This window comes from Numenius arquata, chromosome 8, assembly GCF_964106895.1.
Source record: "Numenius arquata chromosome 8, bNumArq3.hap1.1, whole genome shotgun sequence".
NCBI classification, from domain to species: domain Eukaryota; kingdom Metazoa; phylum Chordata; class Aves; order Charadriiformes; family Scolopacidae; genus Numenius; species Numenius arquata.
This window is the reverse complement of record NC_133583.1, coordinates 24468754-24494468: the sequence shown is the minus strand read 5'-3', so window position 1 is coordinate 24494468 and position 25715 is coordinate 24468754. Positions and strand designations below refer to the sequence as shown.

The following is a 25715-nucleotide window of genomic DNA, read 5'->3' as shown; positions in this document are numbered from 1 at the left end:
TCCAAACACAGGTTTTAGGATCAAAGGGCAATGTCCTGCTCTGGAGCAGGAGGAGCCTCTGGGCTCTGGAGGAGGTGGCTCTGACAGCAGCTCATGCAGCAAGGCACCCTGGCATTGTTCCATCGCAGGACAGCCCCACCATGGCTGAAGGTGCTTTGAGGACCAGGGAACTGGTGATGTGTCCTGCTGCACCAGCTGGGGCTCTTGGGGATAATCCTGTGCCTGGATCTGACTGAGGTGTGAAAAGTCTCCACCAGCCCCCAGAGCTGGCAGCAGCTCGAGATGGAGCAAGATGCTGCACTGCTGGGGCTTACTTAGGATTTAACAATTCCATCTCCTGCTAATTAAGGGAGTGCGATAGCTGTGATGTGGGGGGCTGTGCTGGCAGGATCCTCTGGTGACAGCTGCAGGAGGAGGGATTTAATGGGCTTTTCTGGCCAAGTGCTGAAGGAGCCAGAGGGGAGCTGCTGTGCAAGGGGGAGGGAGCACCCACCCCAAGGAGGGCTCAAACCCACTGCAGGGAAATAGCAGCACAGGAGGACTGGCTTTAACAGTTTATTTAAAATAAGTTTTGTTACAAAACAGGATTATTTTTTTTTAATTATTAAAATACATAGAAACATCTAATCTTACAAAAGGCTAAATTTATTTTTCCCTTTTTTTTTTTTTTCTTAAATAGAATACGCTGTGGAGGAGTGAGGGGAGAGGGGCTGCAGTGGGAAGGAGCCATCAGTGCATCCACTTGGTTATTTGCAGCAGGAAGAGGCGCGCTCACAGGTGAGTGCTCGGAGGTGCAGGGGGCAGTGCCATCTCCTCCAACTCCCCCATCAGCCACCATCGCCACACATAAGCCAACAGGCTTTTGGGCTGGAGGTTTAGGGTGGTTTTTTTTTGTTTTCCACTTGTCTTTCATTCCAAGACCATGTAAACAGGGTATAAATATTTCAAATGCTTTCATCTTGACCACACTGTGATCTCTCTTGACAAGACAACAGGTAAATAACTCTACAATAGCTTCATTCGAGACCGCTAAATCTACCCTGGTGCTGTGTAACATGGGCAGCCCCGCCACTGCCCTCCCTCTGTGCCGGGGGTCCAGCGTGGGGCCTGGCAGCACCAGCACCAGGATGAAGGGCAGCTCGACTCATGCACGGCACCAGGGCCCCTTCATGCAATGACAGGGCTTAAGAAACCTACAGGGACAGGAGCTACTGGGATCTTTTCCTGGCTTAAAATGGAGGAGGTGCTGCTTCTGAAGACAGTGGGCAGCTGCCCAGACACAGTCTTGGGGGAGCTGTGGCTAGGCTGGCCCCGTGAGGGGAACAGATAAATGTTGGGGGGGCTTGCCTAGCTCTGACCACCTCCTCCAGCCAGACACCTACACTGTTGTAAAAACAAAGCTGGAGCGAGGGAGGGAGCACCCAGCAGCTCCCCACTCTGACTGAAAACAAAATAAAAAGTCACAGAGCTGAGGGGCAGAAGGGGACAGATCTGTGTCCCCCCACCCTGAGATGGAGGTCCGGCTGCTGGCAGACCCTGGCCCTGCACTGCTCATGGTGAGAGGTGCTTTCATCCTCTGATGGCAGGTCCTGGTGGGCGAAGGGACAGCACCAAAGCCTTTCGTGTCCTCCAGCAGCCAGCTCTCTGTAGCACCTTGATGCCGGGGCTGGCACTCATCACACGGGGACTGGCCTCAGCTTCCCTGGGGGGGGGAAGACGTGTGGGTCACAGCAGGCAGGGGCCACGGCTGTCACTGCCCCAGCCACATCCAGCAGCATTTCAGCAGGTGCTGCGTTGAGCTGGTATCATAAGCATTCCCACCAGCATCCCTGTGCATGGCATAGCCCGGCACCCCTGCCCTGCCTGGGAAGCGGGGCCAAAGCAGAGCCCTCCACCGGCTCCCGGCCGCAGACACTCACCTGGCAGCCGCGGCTGCCCCTAAGTCAGGCTGGAATTGAAGGGGAGAAAGGTTCAGCCCCGGACAGTGCCCTGCAGCATCACTCCTCCCACTCCCTGAAGTGCACCCCGAGCTGCCACCAATACTTTTGCATGAGGGTGCCCTTTGGGAAGTGCTAACCAGGCTCCTGATGGCTAATTAACCATTACTTAACAAGATTACAGATCAGGCTTTGCCTGCCCGTCTCTGGCTGTGATGAGGCTGGTGGCGGAGCCTGCTCTGACAGACCCCAGCCGGGCACCGGAGTGGGGAGCGGGACCACGGTGCCCCACCACCCACCTGAGGCCTGGAGCTTCCTGCGAATGGAGGCGGCGCGGCTGGAGAGCTGCCCCGGGCCGGTGGACACATGGCCCCGACCAGGGGGTGCTGCAGTCCCTGGAGAGTCACCCTGGGGGAAGATGGGGCACAGCCCCAGGGTCAGCCCATGCCAGTCCCCAGAGGGAAGGAATGGGGATGGGTTTGCAGGCAGATCACGCCTGCCTGGGTAGTGATGCCCAAATATGCTCTGGGAGTACCATGGGGCTGCTGCAAAACAGGGCTTGGAGTCATAGAATCACAAAATCATAGAACGGTTTGGGTTGGAAGGGGCCTCTAAAGGCCATCTAGTCCAAGCCCCTGCCATGGGTAGGGACATCTTCAACTACACCTGGTTGCTCAGAGCCCCATCCAACCTGGCCCTGGAATGTTTCCAGGGATGGGGCACCTCCCACCTCTCTGGGCAACCTGGGCTAGCGTTTCACAAGGAAGAAATTTTTTACACTGAGGACAGTATCTCGTCAGAATCTCCCCTCTTTTAGTTTAAAACCATAACCCCTTGTCCATCTTGGCTTGGAAGAGCCAAGGTGGCAACATCAGCTGGATGCTACTGCTTGGGGAGAGCCTGTTCCCGCCAGGCAATGGTTCCCAATTGGGGTGGCTCCAGGGGCACGACCAAGAGCAAACAGCCCTGAGGACCATGTGGGGGCAAAACAGGGGGGACCCCCCGGGGCAAGGGGGAAGAGGAAGGGCACTGGTGTCCCCTCTGTTACCTCTAACTGCTCCTGACTGGGCCAGGAGGCCAGCTCAGCCTTGCGGGAGACGGGCCCCAGCTCCACGGAGCGAACCCTCTCGGCGAACTTCAGGGAGCACAGTGTCTCGCTGGTGTTTTTCTCAGCGGGGGAGACCTGCAGGTGGGCAGGAGGAGGCAGAAAGTCACCCTCCCGGCTGCCTGCACACCCCCAGGGCTCCCTCGCCCCGGCAAATGCAGTGGTGCTGGGTCGGCAAGATGCTATTCTTAACCTGCAGCTCCCAGGATAGCCCTCTCCACCCAGGGCAGTGTCTGAGCCAGCCGGGTCCCCAGCGTGAGGGACAGCTGGGAAAAGCTGCAGCAGGTGGCAGGGGCTCAGACAACCCCTGGGGGGGGCTTGGTGCAGTCACAGGCAGCCGGGGATGGGGGGGGGGGGGGGGGGGGGGGGGGGTATCACAGGACAGGGATGGAGGGGCTGCCAGAGCATAAAATCCTCCCCGCAAGAGAGGGGATGGAGAGATGCCAACACGGAAGGACACTGTGCCTATAGGGACGGCATCCATGTGCAGGCAAGGAGGGCAGGATCATGGACCTCTTGAGTTCATCCCCCATCCCTCCTTTTCATCCGGGGCACAGAGCTGCCCCTGGCACTGCAGTTGCAGACCAGATGTGTACACCCAGTCCCTGGATCCCAGCCCGGCTCCTGCCCCCAGCATCCCTCCTGCCTGCCCCAGTGCCAGGGCAAGCAGAGACCAAATCCGTCTCCAAAACCACGTCAACGGGCTGCGGAGATGCCAATGGGTGCTGGGTACCTGCACCATCATGAGGGTCTTGCTGTCGCCACTGAGCGAGTCCTGCAGCAGGTAGGTCAGCTTGGAGTTGCGGAAGGGCACGTGGCCCTGCCGGGAGCGCAGGGCATAAATGACGTCACCCAAGGCCGAGAGGGACTTGTTGATGTGCTGCGCCTCGCGGAGCCGGCTGCCCTCTGCACCCGACCGCCCCACACGCTCCGATCCCGCCAGGTCCACTAGGTTCAGCTTCCCTGGGGACACACAGCCAAAGCCCCCCCAGCTGGGTCAGCGCCTGGCCCCATGCATCCTGGAGATGCTGCAGCCCAGATGCCCCACTGAGGGGCTTGCCCTGTGGCACCCACCTGTGGTGCGGAGCCCTGTGCTGCGGTCGAGGCCACGGATGGTGACGATGAGGAGGGCGTGGGAGCGGGAGCTGTGCTCGTTCAGGTTGGTGCACTCCGTCGCCCGGTTGACATGGCCAAACTCAAAGACCTGGGGAGAGGTCGGGGAGTTGCGGGGGTGAGGCCAGCCTGCCCCAAACCTACCACAGCTGCCCCTGTCACCCAGGGATATAACCCAAGCAACACAACCCCATGAGGTGCCTGGTCCAATGGGGTGATGATCACTGTCAGGTCTCAGCCTGGGTGACACACCAAAGGCAGAGGGTGACAGACAAGACACTGTAGTGACAGCCGGCATCCTGCTAATCCTCCGGGAGCTGCTCAGGCCTCACGCTTTTATTTTTAACCCCCTGCGGCTCATCCCATGGGACAGTGACCATCATGCCCTACTCAGGGACCTATTTTGGGGTCTATCGCTCCCCAGTTTTCAGAAACACTCCTGAATCTGGGGGTCACGCACTAGAGACACTCCCCCAGTGCTACCCTCCTGCTCCCGCCGTCCCCCATCTGCTCGCACCTTGTTGATGTCCTCCACACTTTGCACCCTGAACTCGGTCAGGCCAGGCACGTAGAGCTGCCCACTGCCGTCGGGGCACAGCTTGATCTCCAGCTTCTCCTGCGGCTCCTTCACCAGCAAGTCCCTGGGCAAAGGGGTACCTGTCACCATCCCTACCCGGCTCCCCTTTGGCACAGCATTACCGCTGCTGGTGCCAAGGCTGCCAGAGCAGCCCTCTCCTCCCGGGGATGCTGCACATCCTATTTATAGACCTTGACTCTCCAGCTCCCCGTGTGCCCGCTCCCCCCCCCAACCTGGCCCACGTTCTCATCCCATCCATTGCTCTTTATCACCATTCCTGATCCCCATTATCCACATGGATGCGCTTCCAGCCTCCTCTCAGCCCCTCCTGCCTGCAGCTGGGCAGGGAAGGAAAATATTTCCCATGTTCCAGCTCCCAGTTAGTGATTTCTAAATATAACATCCAGGGAGGCAGGGGCAGGGAGGAGAGGGGGACGCTGCATCAAGGCCAGGGGAGCAGAAGTGATGGCAGAGCTGGAAGCCCGTATAAGTGACAGAGCTCGAGGGCAAGTGCTTTGAAAGGGCAGCGTGCACTGAAAAATAAAAATAGATCTTTGCACAGCCAAATCCAGCACCCAAAGCCCTGGGGACAAGATGTGCAGCCAAGGCAGGGCTGGTGGGATGGGGAGGAGAGCAGTGTGGGGTGATGCCCATGTCGGCTCCCCAGCAGCTCCACTCATGCCCCCAGAACACCTTTCCCCCTCCCCATACCTGAGTGCCTCATTGTAAATCTCAGCAGCGCTGACACTGATGGCATAGTCCCAGTCGGCCGCCTTGCCCCGCACCTCGGAGAATAGGAGCTGCAGGGCCCGCTGGTTGATCCCTGGGTTTGCTGGTGTTCCCTGATGGATTGGGGGGAGAAATGGGAGGAAAAAACATTCTCTAGCATTTTATGCTGTGGGTTTTTTTCTAAGCAGGAGCAAAGACCAGGGGGGTGCTGCAAAGGGCTGTACAAACCCCCTGGCAGCAGCAGTGACCATCACTGGTGCACGCCAGGTCCGAGCTGGACACCAGCCTGGTTTAGGGAAAGTGCCCAGACTGGACACCACGGGACGAGAAGCTGAAGAAGAGGGAAGCAAAGCCAGGCAAATTCACCTCCATTGTGTAGGTTTTTCCTGCCCCTGTCTGCCCGTAGGCAAAGATGCAGACGTTGTAGCCGTCGATGCAGGAGGTGACCAGGGCTTGAACCTCCTGAAATACCTGAGGGAGACCAGGAAGCGTCAGGAGAAGGTGGCTGCATCCCCAGCACATGCCAACAGCATGGATGGCAGCACCCACCTCCTCCTGGGATGCTTGTGGGGGGAAGACCTTATCCAGCTCAAAGGACACCTGCTTCCCCTTGTGCAGGAGGTACAGGATGGCATCATCGTCATCATCAAAGGTCACCGCGTTGGCTGCCTCAGGGCCCTCACCATCCTCCTTTGTGATGGGGCGGACTCGCCCGAAAACACGGATGTTTCCTTGGGTAGGGGGATGCAGGGATGGTGTTAGCTCCAGCGCATCCTGCTACCACCCCCGGTCACTGTCAAACACCGAGCGGGCTGAACGCTGCATCACACTGCTGATGGAAGCATCCCATCGCTGACCCGAGCATCTCATGTGGACGCGGAGCGCCATGAGGGTGATGCTCCCCTGTCCTTCCTGCCCCGCCTCAAGGACATGCTCTCCCGCAATGGGACCTGCCACCCCCCCCCGCCACGCACCTTTCAGCCGCACCAGCTCGTTGTGACACTTCTTGCGGAGCTGCAGCTCCCGCCGGTACTTGCGCAGCAGCTCCCGATTGGTGTTGTTCACCTCCTCGATGGCTTGGCCGATCTGAGAGGGACAGAGAGCAGCGGTTCAGCAAAGTCCCTAGCATCCTCACCCTGCATGGAGCAGGGGAGCTGGGGTGGTAGTTCTGGAGGGGCCTCACCTCGGTCCTGGCACTCCGTAGGGTCTCCTGGAGGAGCAGGGGGAAGTCGCGGACCTGACGCTTCAAGCTGTTGTAGTCGTGGGTGAGTGTGCGCAGCGCTGGCTGCAGAGTCAGCAGGTTGGTCCGGACGCCTGCAGGCATGAGGTGGGGTGAGGGGCAGGCAGCACAACCTCCCAGCACCAGCCAGGTGACCCTGCAAGCCCCCCGTCCCCTCCTCACCCGCCAGGTTTTCATGCACCGCCTTCATCTCCACTTGGGCACGGGAAAACGCCTCTTCAATGGCGCGGTTCTTCTCCTCCTCCATCACCTGCATCTCCTCCAGCATCTGCCCATGGGCTCGCTCCAGCTCTGCCTCATACATCATGATCTGGGAAGGGAGCAAGGGGGATAAACACTGAGCCGGTGACCACCCGCTGCCACATGGCATCATCCACACAGGCAGGAACCACGGTGGAGCTGGAGGGGGTGATTTCTGATTTAAACCCGTTGTGCTCAGACCTGAGCTCGGAGCTGAGCTGCTGTCTTCTGGGAGCTCTGCAGCTGCTGCTCCATCTCCTTCAGCACCTGCCTCTGCATCCCCACCTGCTCCTGCAGGTACTGGTTTCGGGACTGGCTCTCGCATAGGGCTTGCTTCGCTTTGGCCGACTCCACCTCCACTGTCTTGATGATGTACTGGGGAGAAAAGTACCCAGAGATGGGATGTACTGAGGAAGCAGCACCCGAGGGGCACAGGATGGAGCTGGTGTTGGCCCAGGGGGCAAATTTACAAAATCGTGGTACCATGCTGATGTGCTCAGGGCAGAAGTGTGGGTGGCAATTGCAGGGCACCCACTGGGCACCACTCGGCACCCAGCCCAGCTCCCTTTGCCCGGCCAGGAGAGATAGAGAGCCCCATGGTGCTCACCTTTATCTGCTGGGGCTGGGACTTGAGGCTGGCGATGGTCTCCTGGCTGTCTCGCAGCCGTCGGCTAAGCCGCTCCTCCTCCTCGGCTCTCTCGGCCAGGGAGTCCTTGAGCCGCAGCTCCACCTCAGCCAAGCGGTTTGTTTTCTGCTGCACCTCCAGGTCCAGCTCCGCCAGCTTGGCCCGTGTCTCCTCTGCCTCTTGCTGCAGCTGGGACAGCCGCTCCTGCAGCTCGGCGTTCTCCTGGCCCAGAAACAGTACAGCCGAGGCCACGTCACCCATGGGTGCCCATCACCCTGCTGCCACCGCCGCCACCACCACCATCACCACCGCGACTCACCTGGAGGTGGGCACAGTCCTGGCACGGTGCCTGCTGCTGCTGCCGCAGCTCCCGCAGCTCCCTCTCACACGCCTTCATCTCCTGCTGCAACCGCTCATTCTCGGCCGCCAGCAGGTCCCGGTGCTTCTCCACATCCGTGCCACCCTGCCAGGAACGGGGATGGATGCCTGCTGCACCCCAGGGAGCCTCTGCATGCCACCCCCTGCCTGTTACTCTCAGCGGAGCCCCCCATCTGCTGCACTGGGGAGCCTCAGCCTGCTACACCCCAGGGAAGTAGCCCGTAGCCAGCCCACCGTATCTGGGAACCCCCAGTCCACAGCATCGGGGGAGCCCTCAAGCATGTGGCACCCCAGAAGCCCCAGCCCACCACAGGGGTCAGAGAGCCCCCAGTACGCCCAGGGACCCCCCAGCCTACCATATCAGGGAGCTCACACTCTGCTGCCCCTCGGGAGCTCCAGCTGCCAGAGGGGCTTTCTCTTCCCACCACAGGGTGACAATACCAGGGAGCCTCTGCCGGCTGGGCCCCAGGGCCACCAGTCATGCCATTGCATTGGCCAGAAAATCCCACAAACTTTCATCCCTCAACATCTCTCTGTCAGCTCGCAGGGTCCAAACTGTAGCCCTGGGGAGGTTTTAGTCCTTCTCTGCCCTCCCTGTGTGCCCCCCACCCCACTCCTCAGGGACCCACAGCTCTGGCATCCCTCGGGGTAATGGTGGCTCAGCCCAAGCCCAGTGGCAGCTCACCAGCTCTGAGCGCAGCCGGCTGATCTCTTGCGCTTGCTCCAGGAGCTTCGCCTTCAGAGTTTCAACCTGTCAACATAGGCAAGGTTAACCAAGAGGAACCTCAGCTGCTTTCGGAGGAGACCCTGCGGTGCCACCCCAGCCACCGGCGTCCAGTCTGGCTTGCACCTTCATTACGCCTTAATTTTCCACCTTGCTCTGAGCACCTGATTCACATGAGCTGATTAAAACAAACATTAATGAAAGGCTTGCTTCGACCTTGTTTGACCACGGGTATAATTTGTCCATGTTGAGCATTAGGAGAAACCATTATTAAAAAAAAAAAACACAACACATCGTCTTTGGAGAAGGAAGAAAACAAACCTATCCACAACAGGAGCCAGAAGCGCCTCATCCTGCCCTTAAAACAAGCTTTGCTTTGCCTTTGCTATTTTTCTTTCTAGGAAAGTTATCTTGGGAGAAAGGGAACAGGACCTCAAGGAGAAGTCAGGACTCAAAGGAGAAGTCCATGTGTCTGAGTCCAATGGGAGGATGCTCCCCAGCCACACCATCCAGGCAGCCGCCCACCCCATGGGGACCAGGCTGCCCTCCCTGCAGCTGGATTTCATAAATCCTCCAATCTTTTGTGCAGGGACCAGTGAGGCTCCCAAAAAAACATGCAGTTATTCAAATTAACAGCTGCAGCAAGTGCTTCACAAAGCCATTCGTCTCCTGGGTTGTGTTTTTACAGGGTTTGCCCGCCCGCTCCGTCCCTCAAACCATCGTCCTCTCCCCAAAACTTACCCTGGGGAGGGCTGGACCCAGCCGCGTGGTTCACCATCATTCCCCCGAATCCCAGCCCGGCTCCTGGTTTCCCCGCGCTGGGGAAGCCACCATGCCATCAAACCCGTCACCCTGACGCGGCTGGCTATTGCCCCATCCCAACAACTAGCTTTTTCTAAGCAACTGGGCCTCAGTGGACCATAATTTAGGAACTGCTGATTAACACTGAATGCAGATGTGCTGACATTGTGCTGTAATTAATTATGGTAAGTTATTAAGCCACGCCCTCGCGGAGCCGGCAGCGTGGCAGGCCCTGCGCGGGTTCCGCGCGCTCACAGCCCGCGCTGGGGAGGGCGGCTGCTCCCTGCTGGCGTCAGGAACACCCCTCCCGCTGCCTGGGTAGGAAAATCCCATTTCCATGTTCAGTAAAGTAGATTATTAAGGTATTTTTAAAAGAGGGGAGGGACTGAGAAGACAGAGTCACAGCTCGTTCCTGGGAAGCTGCCACCCCGACTGGCCAACGCGCGCGCCAGAGCCTGCCACTGCTCCCCACGCCAGCAGCGCCCGAAAATGCCGACGCTCCTCCACCCCCCCTACCTGCTTGGGCATCTCTGGCCACGTCCCACTCTCCAGAGGTGACAGGGACTCCTTGGCAGCTGGATCCGGCTCGAGCCGTGGCCCGGCCATCCCCAAGCTTTGGAAGTTCAGGTCAGCACCTCCCTCTGGGCAGCTGCCGAACTGGCCGGCGCGGGGCTGGATCCTGCCAGCGCTCACACTTGTGTCATGCAGACTATGCCAACCAACTGCAGGACGATTACCTCCACCTTTTTGACACCCGTGGAACAAGCAGAACCTGACTGTAACAGCTTCCACAACAGCCACATGCAAATCCCTTTATGAGCACCCAGAATTTCAATCTCCCTGGGACAACCCAGGTCCTTGTGCCGAGGATGTGGCCACACCGGCTCAGGAGATGGTTTCGAGGGGATTCTGGTTGCGGCAGGCAAAATGCTCTCCCCTTCAGTGAACAACTCTGTGCCTTCACCTTTGCTTTCCATCTCCTGACCCTTGAAAATCACTAAAATTAATCTGCTGGGTCGGTCTAGTGAGCTTAACTTGCAGCAGCAGCATTCCTGTGCTGGGAGGATGGACAATTGCCGCTGCAACCCCGACGGCCTCCTGGCTGCATCACATCCATGGAGCTGTATGTCCTCACCAGCATTATTGTGGATGTCAATCAGGGGCCTGCGAGCATCCTGAGGGAGGGATCCATACGGATGGGATGGGATCCATCCCATTCATGGTGGGACAGCTGCAGTGCTCAGGAGCACCTAGCTCCCAGATCATCCCTACACACACGTGTGGAGAAAATGCTCCATGATGGACATCCTACGCTCCTTCCAAGCACACCCCTCACTAACTGCAAGCCACTGCACTCTGGCCAACCCAGAGCATGAAGCTGGTGACACCAACAGACCCCCTCGTGTCCCCCTGTCCCTCTCATACCTGGCCTTGCAGCTGGAGAGAGTGGGAGAGCTCATCGTTCTCCCAGACCTGCAGCCCCAGCAGCTCCTCCTGCAGCCGCAGCTTCTCCTCCTGCAGATGCGCCATGGAGGCCATCACCTTCTGGATCACTGGGAAGGGCTGGGCCGCTGGCAGGCTGGTGCGTTTCCCAGTGCAGAGTCTCCCTCCTGCAGCAAGAGCAAAGATGGAGCCGGTCAGGATCCAGCTGCCTCGCTGGGGAACGGGATGCCAGCAAAGGGAAGAGTCCCCAGGGGCTGCAGTGGAGATGGGACAGCGGGAAGCAGGATTTGCGGAAGTCCCACAGAGAGCAGCGATGAGCCAGGAGGCGTATCCCGAGCACCACGGTGCCGGCCAGGCTAAACGGTGGGGGTCTGGCCAGGTGAGCCCCTTGTAGGGGTAGGAGCCAAAGGGATCTGCTGATACCAGCAGAGCATCCCAGGCCATAACACAGAGCGCCTGCCCACGCCACCGCACCGTGACCCAGCCCCATCACACGCCAGGATGCTGCTGTCTCACTCAGATAACAACCGCCTTCACCACGGTGCTCTGATTCATCCCAGCATCCTTTTTTCTGAATGAGCAGGTGCTGTGGAAAACTAGTATGCAACCGTGTTATTAAAGACTGCATCATTATACACAAATATAATGGAAGCCCAATTAAAATTATACGGGTACCCTGAATGGCCATATTGCCTAATCCTTGCATGTTTGGTTTTCTAACCTTCCTAGTATTATTTTAAACATCGTTTTCTGCATGTTAATAGAGCCACCAGTGCTGACAGAAGCCAACCTGGCTGTACATCAGAGCCTACCAAACGAATCCCTAAATGACTTGGTAGTTCCCAAGAAGAAATGAGCTGGCCTGAGTCATTCCTGATGTGGGGATGAGGCACCGTGGCATGGAGGCCAGGATCCTGGCTGCCCGGCGCCCTTCCCTGACTGCTGTGGATTTTGTCTGCTGCCACCAGAAACCTGAGGTTTTAAAGACAGGAGGTGATGCTGGGAATGGCTTTGCTGCCTGTGGGCAGATGCTGCCTGCTTTATGGGAAAGGTCCTGAATACAAGAAACAAGACTTTTTTTGTCTATGAGTCAGACCTTCTACCTTTAAAAGGAACTAAATAGCCAGCAGAGTAGGCAAAAAACGAAATGCTGGGACCAAACCGTGGCTCTGCTGTTGTGCTGGGCTGGATATCCTGAATGAGCACCAACAGGCACCAGCTTTTCTTTCTTTCCATGCCGAAAGCTCAGCCCGGCTTAGGCAGGGGACTGTGATCTTCCCTTTAAAGCCAACACACACAAAACCCACTTCAAAACTTCTAAAGTTAACAGGAACACCAGCTCTCGCCCCTTGGGGAGCGTGCAGGGATAAGAGAAGATTACGGGAGGCACCAGGGCTCCTGAGGACACACCATGTGTCTGCACACAACATCCACACTAATCCTGGGCTGGGACTGAAGACAGAGCTGGGTTCAAAGCCATGGCACCAGACTGCAAGTCAAACTGCCGGGCAAGGGTGATCCCATATGGATGATGCGCTCCAACACCTTCCTCCTGCAAGAGCATCCCTGGGAGAGGAGCTGCCAGCAGCACCTGCCCTACATCCTCCAGTGGGCTCCAAGCACAACAGGCACGACATGCTGACCCTCCTGTTTTCCAAAAGGTTTGAAACCTGGTTGGAAAGGCAGCTGTTTCCATGGCTCTGCTCCATTACCATTGCCATGCAGACTCCCTTCCTCCTGCATCCTTGTCCCTTCCCACCAGCTGCCCCGGGAGCTGCTCAGGGACGCAGCTAGGGCCCATGCCAGGAGCAGCTCCCGGGATGTGCCCCAACAAGCCATGACAATTTGGGCCTGACGATGAACAACGGGAAACCACGCGGGTTCACCTGCCCTGGCACAGTCACGCATGCTGCAAGCGTTTCCACAAACGTTACATTTTCCTTAAGAGGGAGGAAAGAGCAGTGGGTTTGCTGGCGCTCACCTGCTCTGTTCACCCAGTTAAATAATTCCTCGGTTGCCTGGCGTCACCTGACAGCTGGCTGGTGTTTCATCTCTGCCAAGACCCGATCTCCCCAGCAAGCACAGCCACATGTCTATGTGCACCCCGAAGGAGAAGAGGTCCCCCCAGTACCCACTGGCAGGTACTGGGCACTCATCCCATCGCATCCCTCCTCCCGAGCGCCCACCGGCGAATCCCAGCTTCCCCCTTACCTGCTTTCTCCAGGTTCATGGTGGATGCCGCCTGCACCTGCGCGGCGGCTGCCGGCTCGTGGGGGGACGCCGGCGGCTCCTCTGTGGCTGATGCCAGAGCCTGGTGCTCACTCCCCTCCCACCGCTCACCTGCTGTCTCCCGGAGGACCTGTGTCCGCAAGAAGAAACAGGATGGAGAACTGAGATGCAACGACCGTGCCCATGGTGGTCACATTTCACTGGGCCAGCCAGGAGCAAGCAGGGAGGAGGTCGCAGAGGGATTTCGGTGTTGGGAAGCTGCAGCAATGAATTTATCGTGTTGCTTTTAGTTCTCCCCATAAACAACCCCTTCCCCCAGCTTGATCATGCAGTTATACTGAATATTACCCATTTTTCTCTTTATAGCCTTAAAAAAAAAAAGAGCCTGCCTTGCCAGCAGGGTTGAATGTGAAGTTGCTCACTGGTGAGCCGTGGCTCAGGTAATGCCACAGCCCGTGGGATGGAGCACAGCTCCAAAAAAAAACAAAGAAGAAATCTGGAAGGAGGGAAAGGACTATAGAGAAGGTCCCAAATTTCTGTATCTAGCATATCTATCACTGGCTTGCACAGAAAAAAAATAAAATCTGGGGTTTTTTTTAATCACCATTTAAAAAAGCAATACAGGATGGATGCCTTTGGAAAGCTGAGCTGCAGATCGTCCGAGCTCATAGAATCGCTCCCTGCCCTGCTCACAAGTGTCTTTTCTTACTTATATCTTATCTCAGAGCCCGTGACATCACTTCATGGGCCAACGACGCCAAGGAAATCCATCTCACCCCGGGAGAAGGGCAAATACTTGGTAAATGCCAAATATTTGTGCAAGTAATTGGGAAGGAGGCGGCAGGAACATCCTCCTTGAGAAGCCATGTGTCTGAGGTGCCTCTACATTTGAGACTCCAGGAGGGTTTCGCCAGACAGAATTCATCAAGGCTGGTGTGAGATAAGAAGGAGAATTTAAATGATTTGCCCAAAGCCCAGAATGAACCGGTGGCAGCAACACCAGTACACGTTGTCCTGACACTGTCCCTGGCTGCGGTAGCCTTCCTCCTCTTCCTCCTCCATCCTGCTGGCAAACACCATTTCATGGCACTGCATTTTTTCATCACCCTTCTGCCTTAAGCTCTCCTGCCTTCCTGACCCAGAAATGTTATTCTGAGCTGTTCCCCGGCATTTTTCAATGCCTTACAACTTCCACACACAGGCAGCAGCTCTGCTCGAGGCAAGCAGCGCTGAAGAGGAAACCGGCTGTGGTGATGGGGGGAGACCAGCCAGCTACCCTCAAGGGATGTCCCAGCAGGATGCAAGGCATCCTCCCCACCACCCCAAAACCAGCCACCCCGGCCGAGCCGTGGCCATCTCCGCGCTCCTCACCTGGAGAGCCCAGCAGAGCCCGCTGGTGTCTGTGGTGTCTGACCAGCTCACGCCAAGGATTTTACGGTGAACCAACACTGGCAGCAGAGGAACCTGGGGAGAGGCAGCCGCTCCACTCCCAGTGACCAGCGTGTCCTGCCCACGGCCTGAGACAGAGAAAAAAAGGTGTCACTGGATCAACCTGAGAGCCCAGGAGGGTCACAGCCTTCGGCCCCACTCAGCAAACCCACCTCCTCCTCCCCGCTGCCGCCACCGCACCGGTGCAGCTGAGACAGTGCATGAGTTTTATTAAAAATGTTAATTATGTTAATTAGAAAAATTAGCCCTTCGGGGGGTGGAGACTGGTTGCCAACAACTAGTAATGAGAATTCAAGGTGTAGCATTCGTCTGTCCTCTGCAGGACCAGATCGGTCCCCACACTGGGGACATCCCACACCTGCCCTTTGCCAAGCCGTTCCGCTCCCGCGATCCTATCTCAGAAAAGCCGCCAAAGCCAGCTTGCATCACCGAAACCAGACGGACAGACCAGCGTCACCTCCCTCCGCTGCCCCCAAATATTTCCTTTATTTGTCAGGCAGCCAAACCCAAAAGCAGACAGGGCAGCAGTTCTCTGCCCTTCTGAGCTGCACAGAAGGAAAACAGGATCTCGAGGAGCTTTTTCCCATGGCTGCATTCTCCTCTGCCATGGGAAAAGAGGGTACGTCCCCACAGGACCTGTTGGGGACCCTGTGACCCCTCCCCATCCGCCTGCCACAAGCACTGCCACCACTGCAGCCAGCCAAACGGCTTCTCTGGCAGGCAGGAAAAAAAAAAATCAACAACCCACAAATAAAACCCCACTAATGTGTTTTTTTTTTCTTCTCTAAAATCATGTGGAAGTGCTTGGGCCCGAGATGGAAGCAGCATCTGGAGGGAGATGTGCCCCGATGAAGTCGGTCCAGCACTCTGGACTTCTTCCCAGCCTGTAATTAGCTATAACATTTCGTGCGCGCGCGTGCTGTGAAAATTGAGCATTTCCGAAGTGCTGGTGAGTGCCCGGATAAAAGGCGTTGAGTTCCCCATCCCGGCACCAGCGGCGGCAGCTGCCAGGCAGAGGAAACGCCGAAAACCCCATTTTCAGAGGCTTTGATGCTGGTCAGTGTTCAGCTGGGCTGGCCTGAACGCGAGGGAAGAAGCAGCTCCCAGCTAACCAGCTGCCAGCACTCAGGGATGGTCAATGCTGAGGTCAACAGCAAAAAAAAAGCCCAAACAGGGGGGTGTTCAGCCTCCCGCTTTGCCTAAACCCATCCAGCACCACCGTGAGGGAGATGGGAAGGGCTGTTTCCCCCCAGGCGGCTGCAGGCTGGGGCAAGCAGCTGCCTGCCTGCCTGCTCAGCCACCACCGAGAAAAGCCCTCAACTAAACTCACCTACAGGGTCTGTGCACCAGGGAGAGACAAGCAGTCCTTCCAAGGAGCCAAGGCCTGGGAGAAGCAAGGGCCCCGTGTCTTCCCTGCCATGCGTATCACTTCGTTTTCTTTCTTACATGTTAAATTTTAACGTTTTTCCCTAACCTTCCCTCTTGGAAGGGCCAGGAGGGAGACGGAGGCAGCCCTCTCCGCTCACCTCCCTGGCTGCCTACCACTTTGTGCCCGCTTCTGAGTCTCCGTTTCTCAAATCCCAAGCTTCATCCGGAAAGAAATGTGAAAAATGCAGGCTGGCCTGTTCCCAGCCTCTCCTTCCCCAAGCGTGAGCGAGGGCGTGAGCACGGCAGGCTGAGCCCCAAGGGAGAAGGACAAGCCACCACACTGTACTCACCGTCCAGGGGAGGGCCCTTCGGCTTCCAGGTGGCTCTGGCAAAGGGCACGGATCCCAGATCCCAGGTTTTGCGGGATGTGATCATGGCACGGGGGTCCCGAGCGCAGCAACACCTCTGCGGACAAGCGCAAGGAAAGACATCTCAGCCCGCCTTGGTTTCCAGCCGGGAAAGCCCAGGGGACCGTGCCGGTGGCGCCAACCGCGATGGCAACCCCATCCCCAGCTCCCGAGGGAGGTTGCATCAATCCCGATTTCCCTCCCGGGCACTGAAAGCCCCGGGCTCCCTCCGTGCTCCCAGCGGACGTGACATAAACCCTGCCTGTAATTAATTTACTCATTCCTCAAGCCTTTCCAGGCTCCTCCGAGCCGAGGGCTATTTATGAACTGCGGGAGGGCGGGCAGCCCCCTGCCCGCTGCCCAGAGCCGCCTCGGCGGCGGACGGGGGCGCGGAGCCCAGGGGGACCCTCGCCCTCCCAACCCGTGGCCCCGGGGGGGGCGGTGCCGGTGCCGGTGCCGGTGCCGCTCCCGGCGCGCAGGAGGAGCAGCTCCGCCCCGCGCCGCCCCCCCCCCGCCCGGTGCCGGTAACGGTCCCGCTGCGCAGGGGCCCGGCAACGCCCCGCCCCGCCCCTGTCCCGGTGCCGGTCCCGATCCCGATCCCGATCCCGGTGGCGGCGGCGCCGCCCGCTGCAGGGTAACGGGGAGCCGCGCTCTCCTTGTCGCCGCCCCGGGTGTCCCCAGCCCCCTCAGACAAAGGGAGCCCCGCTCCGCTCCGCTCCGGCCCCGCTCGCGCCCCTCCCCCGCCGGTGCCGGTGCCGGTGCCGCCCCCGCGGGGCCACTCACCGGGCGCGGGGCGGCGGCAGCGGCGGGACAGCCGGAGCCAGCCCCGGCGCCAGCCCCGCCCTCGCCCTCCCCGGCACTTCGGTAACGGAAACGGCGGGCTCCGCCCCCTTCCCGTTCCCATGGAAACCCTGGAAACCCCCCGACGGGCGGCGGAGGCGGGGCTCCCCTTTCCCTCCCGCCCCGGGCGGGCCCGGCGGGGCCCCGGTGCCCCCCAGCCCCTTCTGCCGGAGCCCTGGAGAGCTCAGGGGAGCCCTGGTGTCCTCCCGGCCCGTTCCAGGGCGTCCCGGGCCCCCCGTCCTCCCCTCACCTCCCCGTGTCGGGGCCCTGGGGGCTCCCGTTGCGTCCCCCGGTACCTGCGCTGTGTCCCTGGCCCTTCTCACCCCGGTCCCGGTGCACTTCGGGGAGCCGCGGTGCACACCCCCCCCCCGGCACGGCCCACTGGGGTGCTCCTGCCCCTCTCCTCCTGTGCCAAGCCCCGGCGCGGCCGCAGTGCAGTTCCCCAGGGGGACAGAGCCACCAGCACCACCGAGAAGGGAAGGGTGGTGCCGGTGACCCACACGTGGAGGACCGTGGTGACAAATCGCAGCCTCACCCCCTGCCATGTCCCCACCGCTCCCAACCCCCAGTGCATCCGCAGGCACCCGTGCTGACTGGCACCCTGGGCTTCCCGGGGCCCGAGGACCCGGATTTCACTGGAAAAACGACCTGGTTCTAACCCGTGGGCGTGAAGGAAAAGCACAACGTACCCCAAGAGCTTTCCAAAGGCCCTGGTGTCGGAAAGGCAATAAAAAGTTCTGCTTTAAATATGATTTATATGCATTTTTAGGGTGCGATTTGTATCTACCTGCCTGTACTGCACACACGATCGTTATGCTAATGGCTGGCTTGGGTGACACCAGTTACTCATGACTTGTTCATGGTAATTAACCGGCAGTACCGGATATTTCCCACAACAAAACTTAATTGGCATCCATGGCAGCAGCGTGCTCACGTCCGCATGCCCGATGTGGAGCGAACCTGTGGGGCGCATGGGTCCTGGGCAGGTTTGGGGGTGCAGGGGTAGCCATCCCTTGGGAGGTACAGGTTTGGTGCCAGCCCTGAGGGGCCAGGAAGGCAAAGGCTCTGCCCGCCAGCGGGGTGTGTTCCTCTTGGGCCAGGGGTCTGGCACGTCCCACCTCAGTCACAGCCTTTCGCTCGCTCCTGGCCGGGTTTGGAGCAGGATTCAGCCTTGTGCTTTCATCTCAGCGTCTCCCTCTTGAGCATCCTCTGAGACTGCCCCCCAGGACACACTGCTGCCCCATCCCCTGCCACGAGCCAGCTCCACACACGGGGGATGACGGGAAGTCACTGTGGGGGGGACAAACCACACCAGCTACTCACTCCAGGGAAAGAGGCCTGGGAAGGGTCACCTCCGTGTCCCCATGCTATCTACCCCAGCACCTTGTCCCCGAGAAGCAAAAGCCACGCTGACCCTGTGGCTGCCCCACAGCCAGCGCAGCAAAAACCTCCCGTCATCTGCACAGCGGCACCTCCCCTTCCCTTCAGCCTGGGTTTATCGGCGTCCCCAGCGCAGAGCCCTCGGTGTGGATGGATAGCTGTTTGCCTATACACACACACACATATATCTACACGTATGTACCCGTAAAGGCCCTAAGCAGTTGTGCTGATTTGCATAAATATTCTATTATCTGCTCAGCTCCTTCAGCTGGTTTGGTGATGATACTAACACACATAAAGTTACTTTCTACTTTCCGATAACAACCGTAATGCCATGTCATCACTGACGTCATTTATGAGCTGCAAGGGTAAAATAAATGTTTATGTGAATTACTTTAGCTGGTAAGTAATTTTCTGACTTTTGAATGCTTCAGGTTTTTAACGCTATTGCAATTATGCCATACACCTAAGTTGTATCAGTTACATCAAATAAATCTAAATTAATCAGGCGTATGTGTGAATTCCCCAGCTTAGAAAAATAACTTAATGAATAAGCATGGAGCAAAATTTGAGATGGGGTTTTGTGCCAACCCACATTAAACTCCCCCACCCTCTGAGCCGCAGGGCTGATTTTTGGCAGCCCCAGCACCCCAGGGACAGCATCCCCAGGGATTCAGGGCCGGATGCCCGCCGGTGGCCAAGCTCCATTTCCCTTGGCCACAATGCTCAAGGGTGTGCTGTAAATCCCATGGGATGCCCACTCGTTCCTGGGCGAGCTGGGGGGCTTCAGGCAGTGGGACAGCACAGGAGCCCATGCAGGCAGCCGGTACCCTGCTCGTACACCCGTCTCCCCAGGGATCCATCCACTCCAGGATAATCTCAGCCTGGTCCCCTAGTGATGCTCTGGCTCTCCTTTTCTTGGATGTCACGTCTCTATGACCTGAGCAAGCACTAGCTGACGACATCACCAAAGGTATTTTTAGAAACGCTGCTTTGCAGGCAGGCAGAGAGAAGGCAGCGACCCGCAGGGCTCGCTGCCAGCAGCACCCTCCTGCCAACACCCAGCAGGTAGCGGGGAGGCTCCATTTATCAGCGGCCATCGGCGCTAAAACACAGCTGCCCTCCACGGGTGGCACTGGCGGCACTGGCCCACCACAGGGCACGCAGCTGGGGGACACTGACCCCGGCGCAGGTTTAGCTCTTTGCTTTTAGGCCAGCCTTTTCCCTGGCCAAAAAGCATCACTGCTGTGACACTGTTACATCAGGCAGGTTAATTCGCCTTTTACTTGGATGAAGGGAAGCTCCAGCAATCGAAACACATCGCTGAGCGGGGCTTTTTGCATTAGGCATTTGTTCTGCCTTGGGCAAATATTTAACCTACATAGACAGCTAAAAAATCCCCCAATTCCCAGCAAAATTTTAACTCCCCCTCCTCTCCCTTTGAGCAACCCAATAACCTAGTGCAGTAATGCAGGCAGGAGCATACCTGAAGCCTCTTGTATACTGGGATGCTTCCTGTAGAAAATTCCCACCAGAAGCACCAGACATTGTGAGAACATGTCCCCAGAGCACAATTAATTATAGCCCAGCTCATTATTCTAATTTTGCTCCTCCTTGAGGAGGTGAGGGGAATTTTTAGCATTGCTGAGACACCGTTTGCCAAGCTGACATGAAACGCCTACCAAAGCAGGAACAAACCCCCTACATTCCGACATTGCCATTTCACACAAAGACCGGGGTTTTAATTAAGTCTTAGCATGCTCCTGAGAAATTTAATACTCATATTAAAGTTCAACAGCTGAATTAATTCAACCCAGAGGCTCCGATCCTCGAGATAGGGTTGCATTGAGCTGGGTGGGGAGCGGGAGCTGGGGAGGGGTGTTGCAAGGATCGCTACTAAAATCCAGTGCGTTGGGATGCCTCCAGCCTTGGCAGCAGCTTTGGGTGGTGGCGGGGGGCTCGTCGCTGCTTCGGTCGGCCCCCCGGCCAAACCCTACAGCCGGTTAGGCCAGGTCTGGGCTGCCAGGGCAGGAGGGAGCAGCCCAGGGCAGCGTGGAGCCAGTCCAAAGCCAAGGAGACAGCCAGTCCAGCTGGGAGCTGCTGCACGCCACAGCTCGGCTCTGCCTGGGTCTGTCCCCATCCCCCCCCAAATCTCCTTTAGATCAAGCAAATGACAAAAACAACATCTTTTTCAACCTCTGCATTCTGAGAGAGAAAATCCCTACTCTGCAAGATGTATCAGCCATCAGACGGACGGCTCTTCCCTCCACTCTGAATTTCCCACCTCGGACTGCGATGCAGAGCCATCTAACCAAAACCTCAGCCTCCGTGTCTCCCTTTTACCTACCTTTTCTCTTTGTCATATTTTTCAGCTGGCTTCAGGTACAACTTGGGTTTGGCTTTAATACTGGTGCCCTCCCCCAGGCAAAGCACGGCTGGGCTCATCCTGCACCACGCCGGGAGCTGCTCTGCGGGAGGACCGCAGCTCACCTGCTAAGTCATTAATGTTTCACGGCATTAACCAATACGGGTTCCTGCTTACAAAGCACTTCTTAGAAACAGGTCTAAAAATATGCATGAGGTGTCCCAGCCGAGGCTAAAACTGCTGGTTTGAGCGGACCCAGCAAGGGAGGCAGCTTGATACCAAGTAAATTCCATCCAGTACGTTTTATTCAGCAAATAAAAATTAAGGCTGTGCCGAAAGATCGCTGCATCCCAAGCAGGAGGTCCTGGTCCTCTGGCAGGAGCCTGCTGGCGGTCCCCTTGCTTATGGGGCATCCTTGGGACCCTCCACTTGGGACCTTGGGTTCTTTCTGCAATTCTTTGTCATTAAAATAAAATGTATGAAGATAGAAACTGCAGGTGGGTGTTTTTTTCAGAGTTTTGCCACTGTTGCTGCTCATGTTCTCCTTGAGGCCAAGCCCCCATGCTGCCACCGAGCCCCTGACCCTGGCTGGTGACACTGGTGACAGTGTGCCAAGGCAGGGTTCAACTTTCCTCTGCACAGGCAAAAGCAATGGGAATGACCTTTAAAAAATACATCCTGTTTTCAGCAAACCCATTTATTTTTAGTGCCCTCCAAAGTGTGCTTGACTTTGGAGAATAAATGAAGCAAAAGCAGTAATTCTGAATAATTTAGGGAACAGAGTTTTGGGGCTGATGTCAGTGGCTTTGCCATGCCGGGGGCGGGGGAGGAATGCAAGGCTCATAACAATATCCAGCTAGTTTAGGCATGGGCACTGGTAAATCAGTAGAGCCTCTACAGGGAAGAGGGAAATACCCTGTGGTCGTAAAGTAAATGCACCCATGTAAAGGAAAACACTGTGATGGCGGGTAATCCACAGGGCAGGCTTGGCTGCATCCTGACTGCAACGTGAAAGCTGCACCTGACAAAAAGATGAATATGCAAAAGAGGCAGGATATTCTCCAATGGAATTAAATAGCCTCCTGCTAACTGGTTTTGATTGCTCAATATTGATCTGTCTGCAAAATCCCACTGTGAGTCTGTGCTGGCATGGGTACAGCCATGCTGGTGCTGCTGCCACCAGGTCCTCGGAGCACTCTGTGTCACCTACAGATTTTAATGTGGGTGGACTGTTCGGTGGATGAGGAATTGGTTGGATGGTCGCATCCAGAGGGTAGTGGTCAACAGCTCAATGTCCAGATGGAGATCAGTGACAAGTGATGTCCCTCAGGGGTCCATCCTGGGACGAATACTGTTTAATATCTTCATAAATGACAGTGGGATCGAGTGCACTCTCAGCAAGTTTGGGGACAACACCAGTCTGAGTGGTGCAGTTGACACACCTGAGGGAAGGGATGCCATCCAGAGGGGCCTGGACAGGCTGGAGAGGTGGGCCTGTGTGAACCTCATGAGGTTCAACAAGGCCAAGTGCAGGGTCCTGCACCTGGGTCGGGGCAACCCCCGGTATCAGCAGAGGCTGGGGATGAAGGGATGGAGAGCAGATCTGCCAAAAAGGACTTGGGGGTGTTGGTGGACGAGAAGCTCAACACGTGTCGGCAATGTACACTGGCAGCCCAGAAAGCCCCCCTCATCCTGGGCTGCATCGCCAGCAGGGCGAGGGTGGGGATCCTGCCCCTCTGCTCCGCTATGGGGAGAACTCCCTGCAGTGCTGCTTCCAGCTCTGGGGCCACCAACAGCAGAAGGACATGGACCTGTTGGAGTGAGTCCAGAGGATGCCACGACAATGATCTGAGGGCTGGAGCCCCTCTGCTGTGAGGACAGGCTGAGAGAGTTGGGGGGGGTTCAGCCTGGAGAAGAGAAGGTTCCGGGGAGACCTTAGAGCCCCCTCCAGTCCTTCGAGGGGCTCCAGGAAAGATGGATACAAACTTTTTAATAGGGCCTGTGGTGATAGGACAAGGGTAATGGTTTTAAACTGAAAGAGGGAAGATTTAGACTAGGTAGAAGGAAGAAATTTTTTATGCTGAGGGTGGTGAGACACTGGCCCAGGTTGCCCAGAGGGGTTGGAGATGCCCATCCCTGGAAACATTCCAGGGTAGGCTGGATGGGTCTCTGAGCAACCTGGTCTAGTGGAAGCTGTCCCTGCCCACGGCAGCAGGGTTGGACTGGATGGCCTTTAAAGGTCCTTTCCAGCCCAAACTATTCTATGATTCTATGTGCCCTAGGGATATTCAGTGGGCACAGTCCAGCTGTTCCGCCTGTCCCACCATGTCTCAGTGCCAGTGTGTGTGGGGTGCTGTACCACCACCGCTCTGCAGCTTTGACACCAAAAGTCCTCCAGCGGGACTGAAACATTATCCACCCATGCATTATTGACACGTTATATATAATGTATGTCCCTCTCTCTGCACGGGGGAGGCAGGTCAGAGCCCCACAGCAGCAGTGCCTGCACCAGGGGGGCATCAGCAAAGCCCCTTCGTGATGCCCAGGCGCCCATCTGCATCCGAGCCCCCATTTCCCTGGCACCATGGGGATGCTCCCACTGCCTCCGTGCACTGCCGGGTGATCCCTTCCCTGCTGTGGTCTTCCCTGCACCAGAGCGTGCCAGCCCACCCCATACTATCGTGGCTTCCCGCTTAAAAAGGAACAAGGCTGGCATTTTTCTAGTTTAACTTACTGAAATGTATTTCATGGTGATTTAATTATTGTGGATCCTACTGGGACCGTATTCTCATTCTTTTTTCTTCTAAGGTAAAATTGAGATGGTGAAGAAAACTGCACTCAGTTAATAGAGTCACCAAAGAGATCTGTGAATCTCTCTGCCAAAATTTTACAGGGAAAACTATTTTTTCCTCTTAAAACTTAACACACAAATAGATGCACGACTACCACAGAAACTCATCTTGTTTCAACATAAAAGCATAATTTCCTGTTCCTGTGTTGCTGTTTCAAAGGCATCATTCTGTCGCAGCAGACTACAGAACTGAAAACCGCAAATAAAGTGCCAGGATCTGTCCTCAGAGCAGGTTTTACACGCAGTGAGGGTCTTCTGTGTCTCGGCTAAACCAGTGGAAGTTGGGGAGACAATCAAAGGAGGAGTTCAGTTCCAGCCTCCTGTGAAGGTTTAGGGGAAACAGAGCAGCACAGTGCAGTGCAAGGCTATTTTAGAAAAGAAAACTTTTACATCTACACCCAATGAATATTAAACAGCCACAGGCTTTGGCTCTGCCACCTGTGCCTGGCACTGCGTGAGCAGATTTAATTTGTCTTTACGAAGAGGATTGGACCCACACCCATATTTTTCTGCATATGCCTTAGAAAGGACTGGGATGTGAAGGGTGAACCCAAGTCCTCTCTGCCAGGAGACCACTCACAACTGGAGAAACAAGGAGACAGTAAGGAAAATCTGGCAGCACAGACAGGAGGAGCAGGCAGGAGGGTGTATGCAGACTGACATGGAATAACTGCCAGCTCGCTGTTTTTTTTCACGCAAACCTTCCTGGGCTTTCAGGTCTATTTGGGGATCCTAGAGAGGTGTTGGGTGAAAAAATAAGGATGAGGTGGAGAAAGAAATGGTACACAAGGAGGGACTGAGGCATGGCCAGCAAGCTTAGCATCCTGGGTGAGGTGGGACCAGGGCTCTCTAGGGCTCACACATCTCTATTCAGCTGTCTTCACCTTCAGCCCAGCAGCCAAAAAGTGCTGCTTAATTAACCCCTTGGGAAACAGCAGCAGAAGAAATACAGAGCCTATGTGCAAACATCTGGGCAAATTTCACGGAAACTACTGCAATCCAGAGGCATTTTGCTGGTTTTCAGCCCCAGCCTTTGCTTTTGATGCAGCCTCTGCCCGCTCACCCCCAGCTTCACCCCACCACTCTCACCTGTGGGCCCAGCCAGGCCAACCCTGGTCCCGGGCATAGTTTTTGGAAGCATCCTCCTCCATGTGTCTGTCTCCACACGGTGCTTACAGGTAGGCAGCGATCCCCACCAAGGCTGTGCCGCTCGCCCTCCTCACCACGGGCAGGGATGCTCTCTGCAGCCTGCATCTGGCTCCTCCTGCTGCTCCCCTTGCTCCAGCCCTGCACCGACAGCCCAGCCAGCGCACACAAAGCGTGCATAGCTCCACACAGCCCGGGAAAGGGGGCCGAGCTCCGGGTACCCCACCGCAAGCCCCCCCGGGACCCTGGGAGTGAGCCAGGCTGGTGTGGCCGTGCTTGCGTGGTCAATGCTGGCAGCAGCTCTCTGGGGTGGGATGCTTCACCACACTCTTCCACACATGGTGCCACGCAGCTGGCACACTGGCACTGAGAAATCGTTGCCTTTTCATCAGGGACTTTGTTAACTCTGTCCCAATCCCAGGGGTCCCTGCACGAAGCCCCCTAGCAGCTCTCCTCTTGCCTTGTTAAGACCCTTTTGTAAAGATGGTCTGTTATGGTGCCCGGTCCCAGAGTGTTCCAGCGGCTGATACAGAGCCAAAGTGGCAGGGATCCCTAGGGACGCTCCACTCGAGCGAAGGCAGAGGATGGCTTCCCGCACCCAGCACCGCCTTCGCCACTGAATTTCTCAGCCTGTGCAAACCTCCGGTGGCTCTGCCCTGTCTGTGACCGGAGATGGAGAAAGCAACGTCCCTTCCACTCCCATCTGCCAATGCATTAAGAAAATGAGAGCCGATTAAAGTCCATCCCCTCCTGAGCACCATTGGTCCT

At 57.0% G+C, this 25715-nt stretch overlaps 1 protein-coding gene across 1 annotated transcript; it reads right to left on the bottom strand.

Moving 5' to 3' along the window:
• Positions 1-543: 543 nt before the first annotated feature.
• KIFC3 (kinesin family member C3) lies at positions 544-25127 on the bottom strand. The gene is made up of 21 exons (XM_074151483.1): positions 24891-25127; positions 16309-16423; positions 14513-14658; positions 13124-13271; positions 10895-11079; positions 8630-8695; positions 7886-8029; positions 7549-7788; positions 7143-7316; positions 6864-7011; positions 6645-6775; positions 6436-6547; positions 6011-6192; positions 5828-5932; positions 5444-5574; positions 4673-4796; positions 4117-4246; positions 3776-4005; positions 2986-3120; positions 2237-2345; positions 544-1702 (listed from the first exon to the last, which is right to left on the bottom strand). Exons 1-21 carry the CDS (start codon positions 25125-25127, stop codon positions 1677-1679), a joined length of 3018 nt encoding a protein of 1005 aa, XP_074007584.1. The 3' UTR covers positions 544-1676.
• Between the last annotated feature and the right edge of the window lie 588 nt (positions 25128-25715).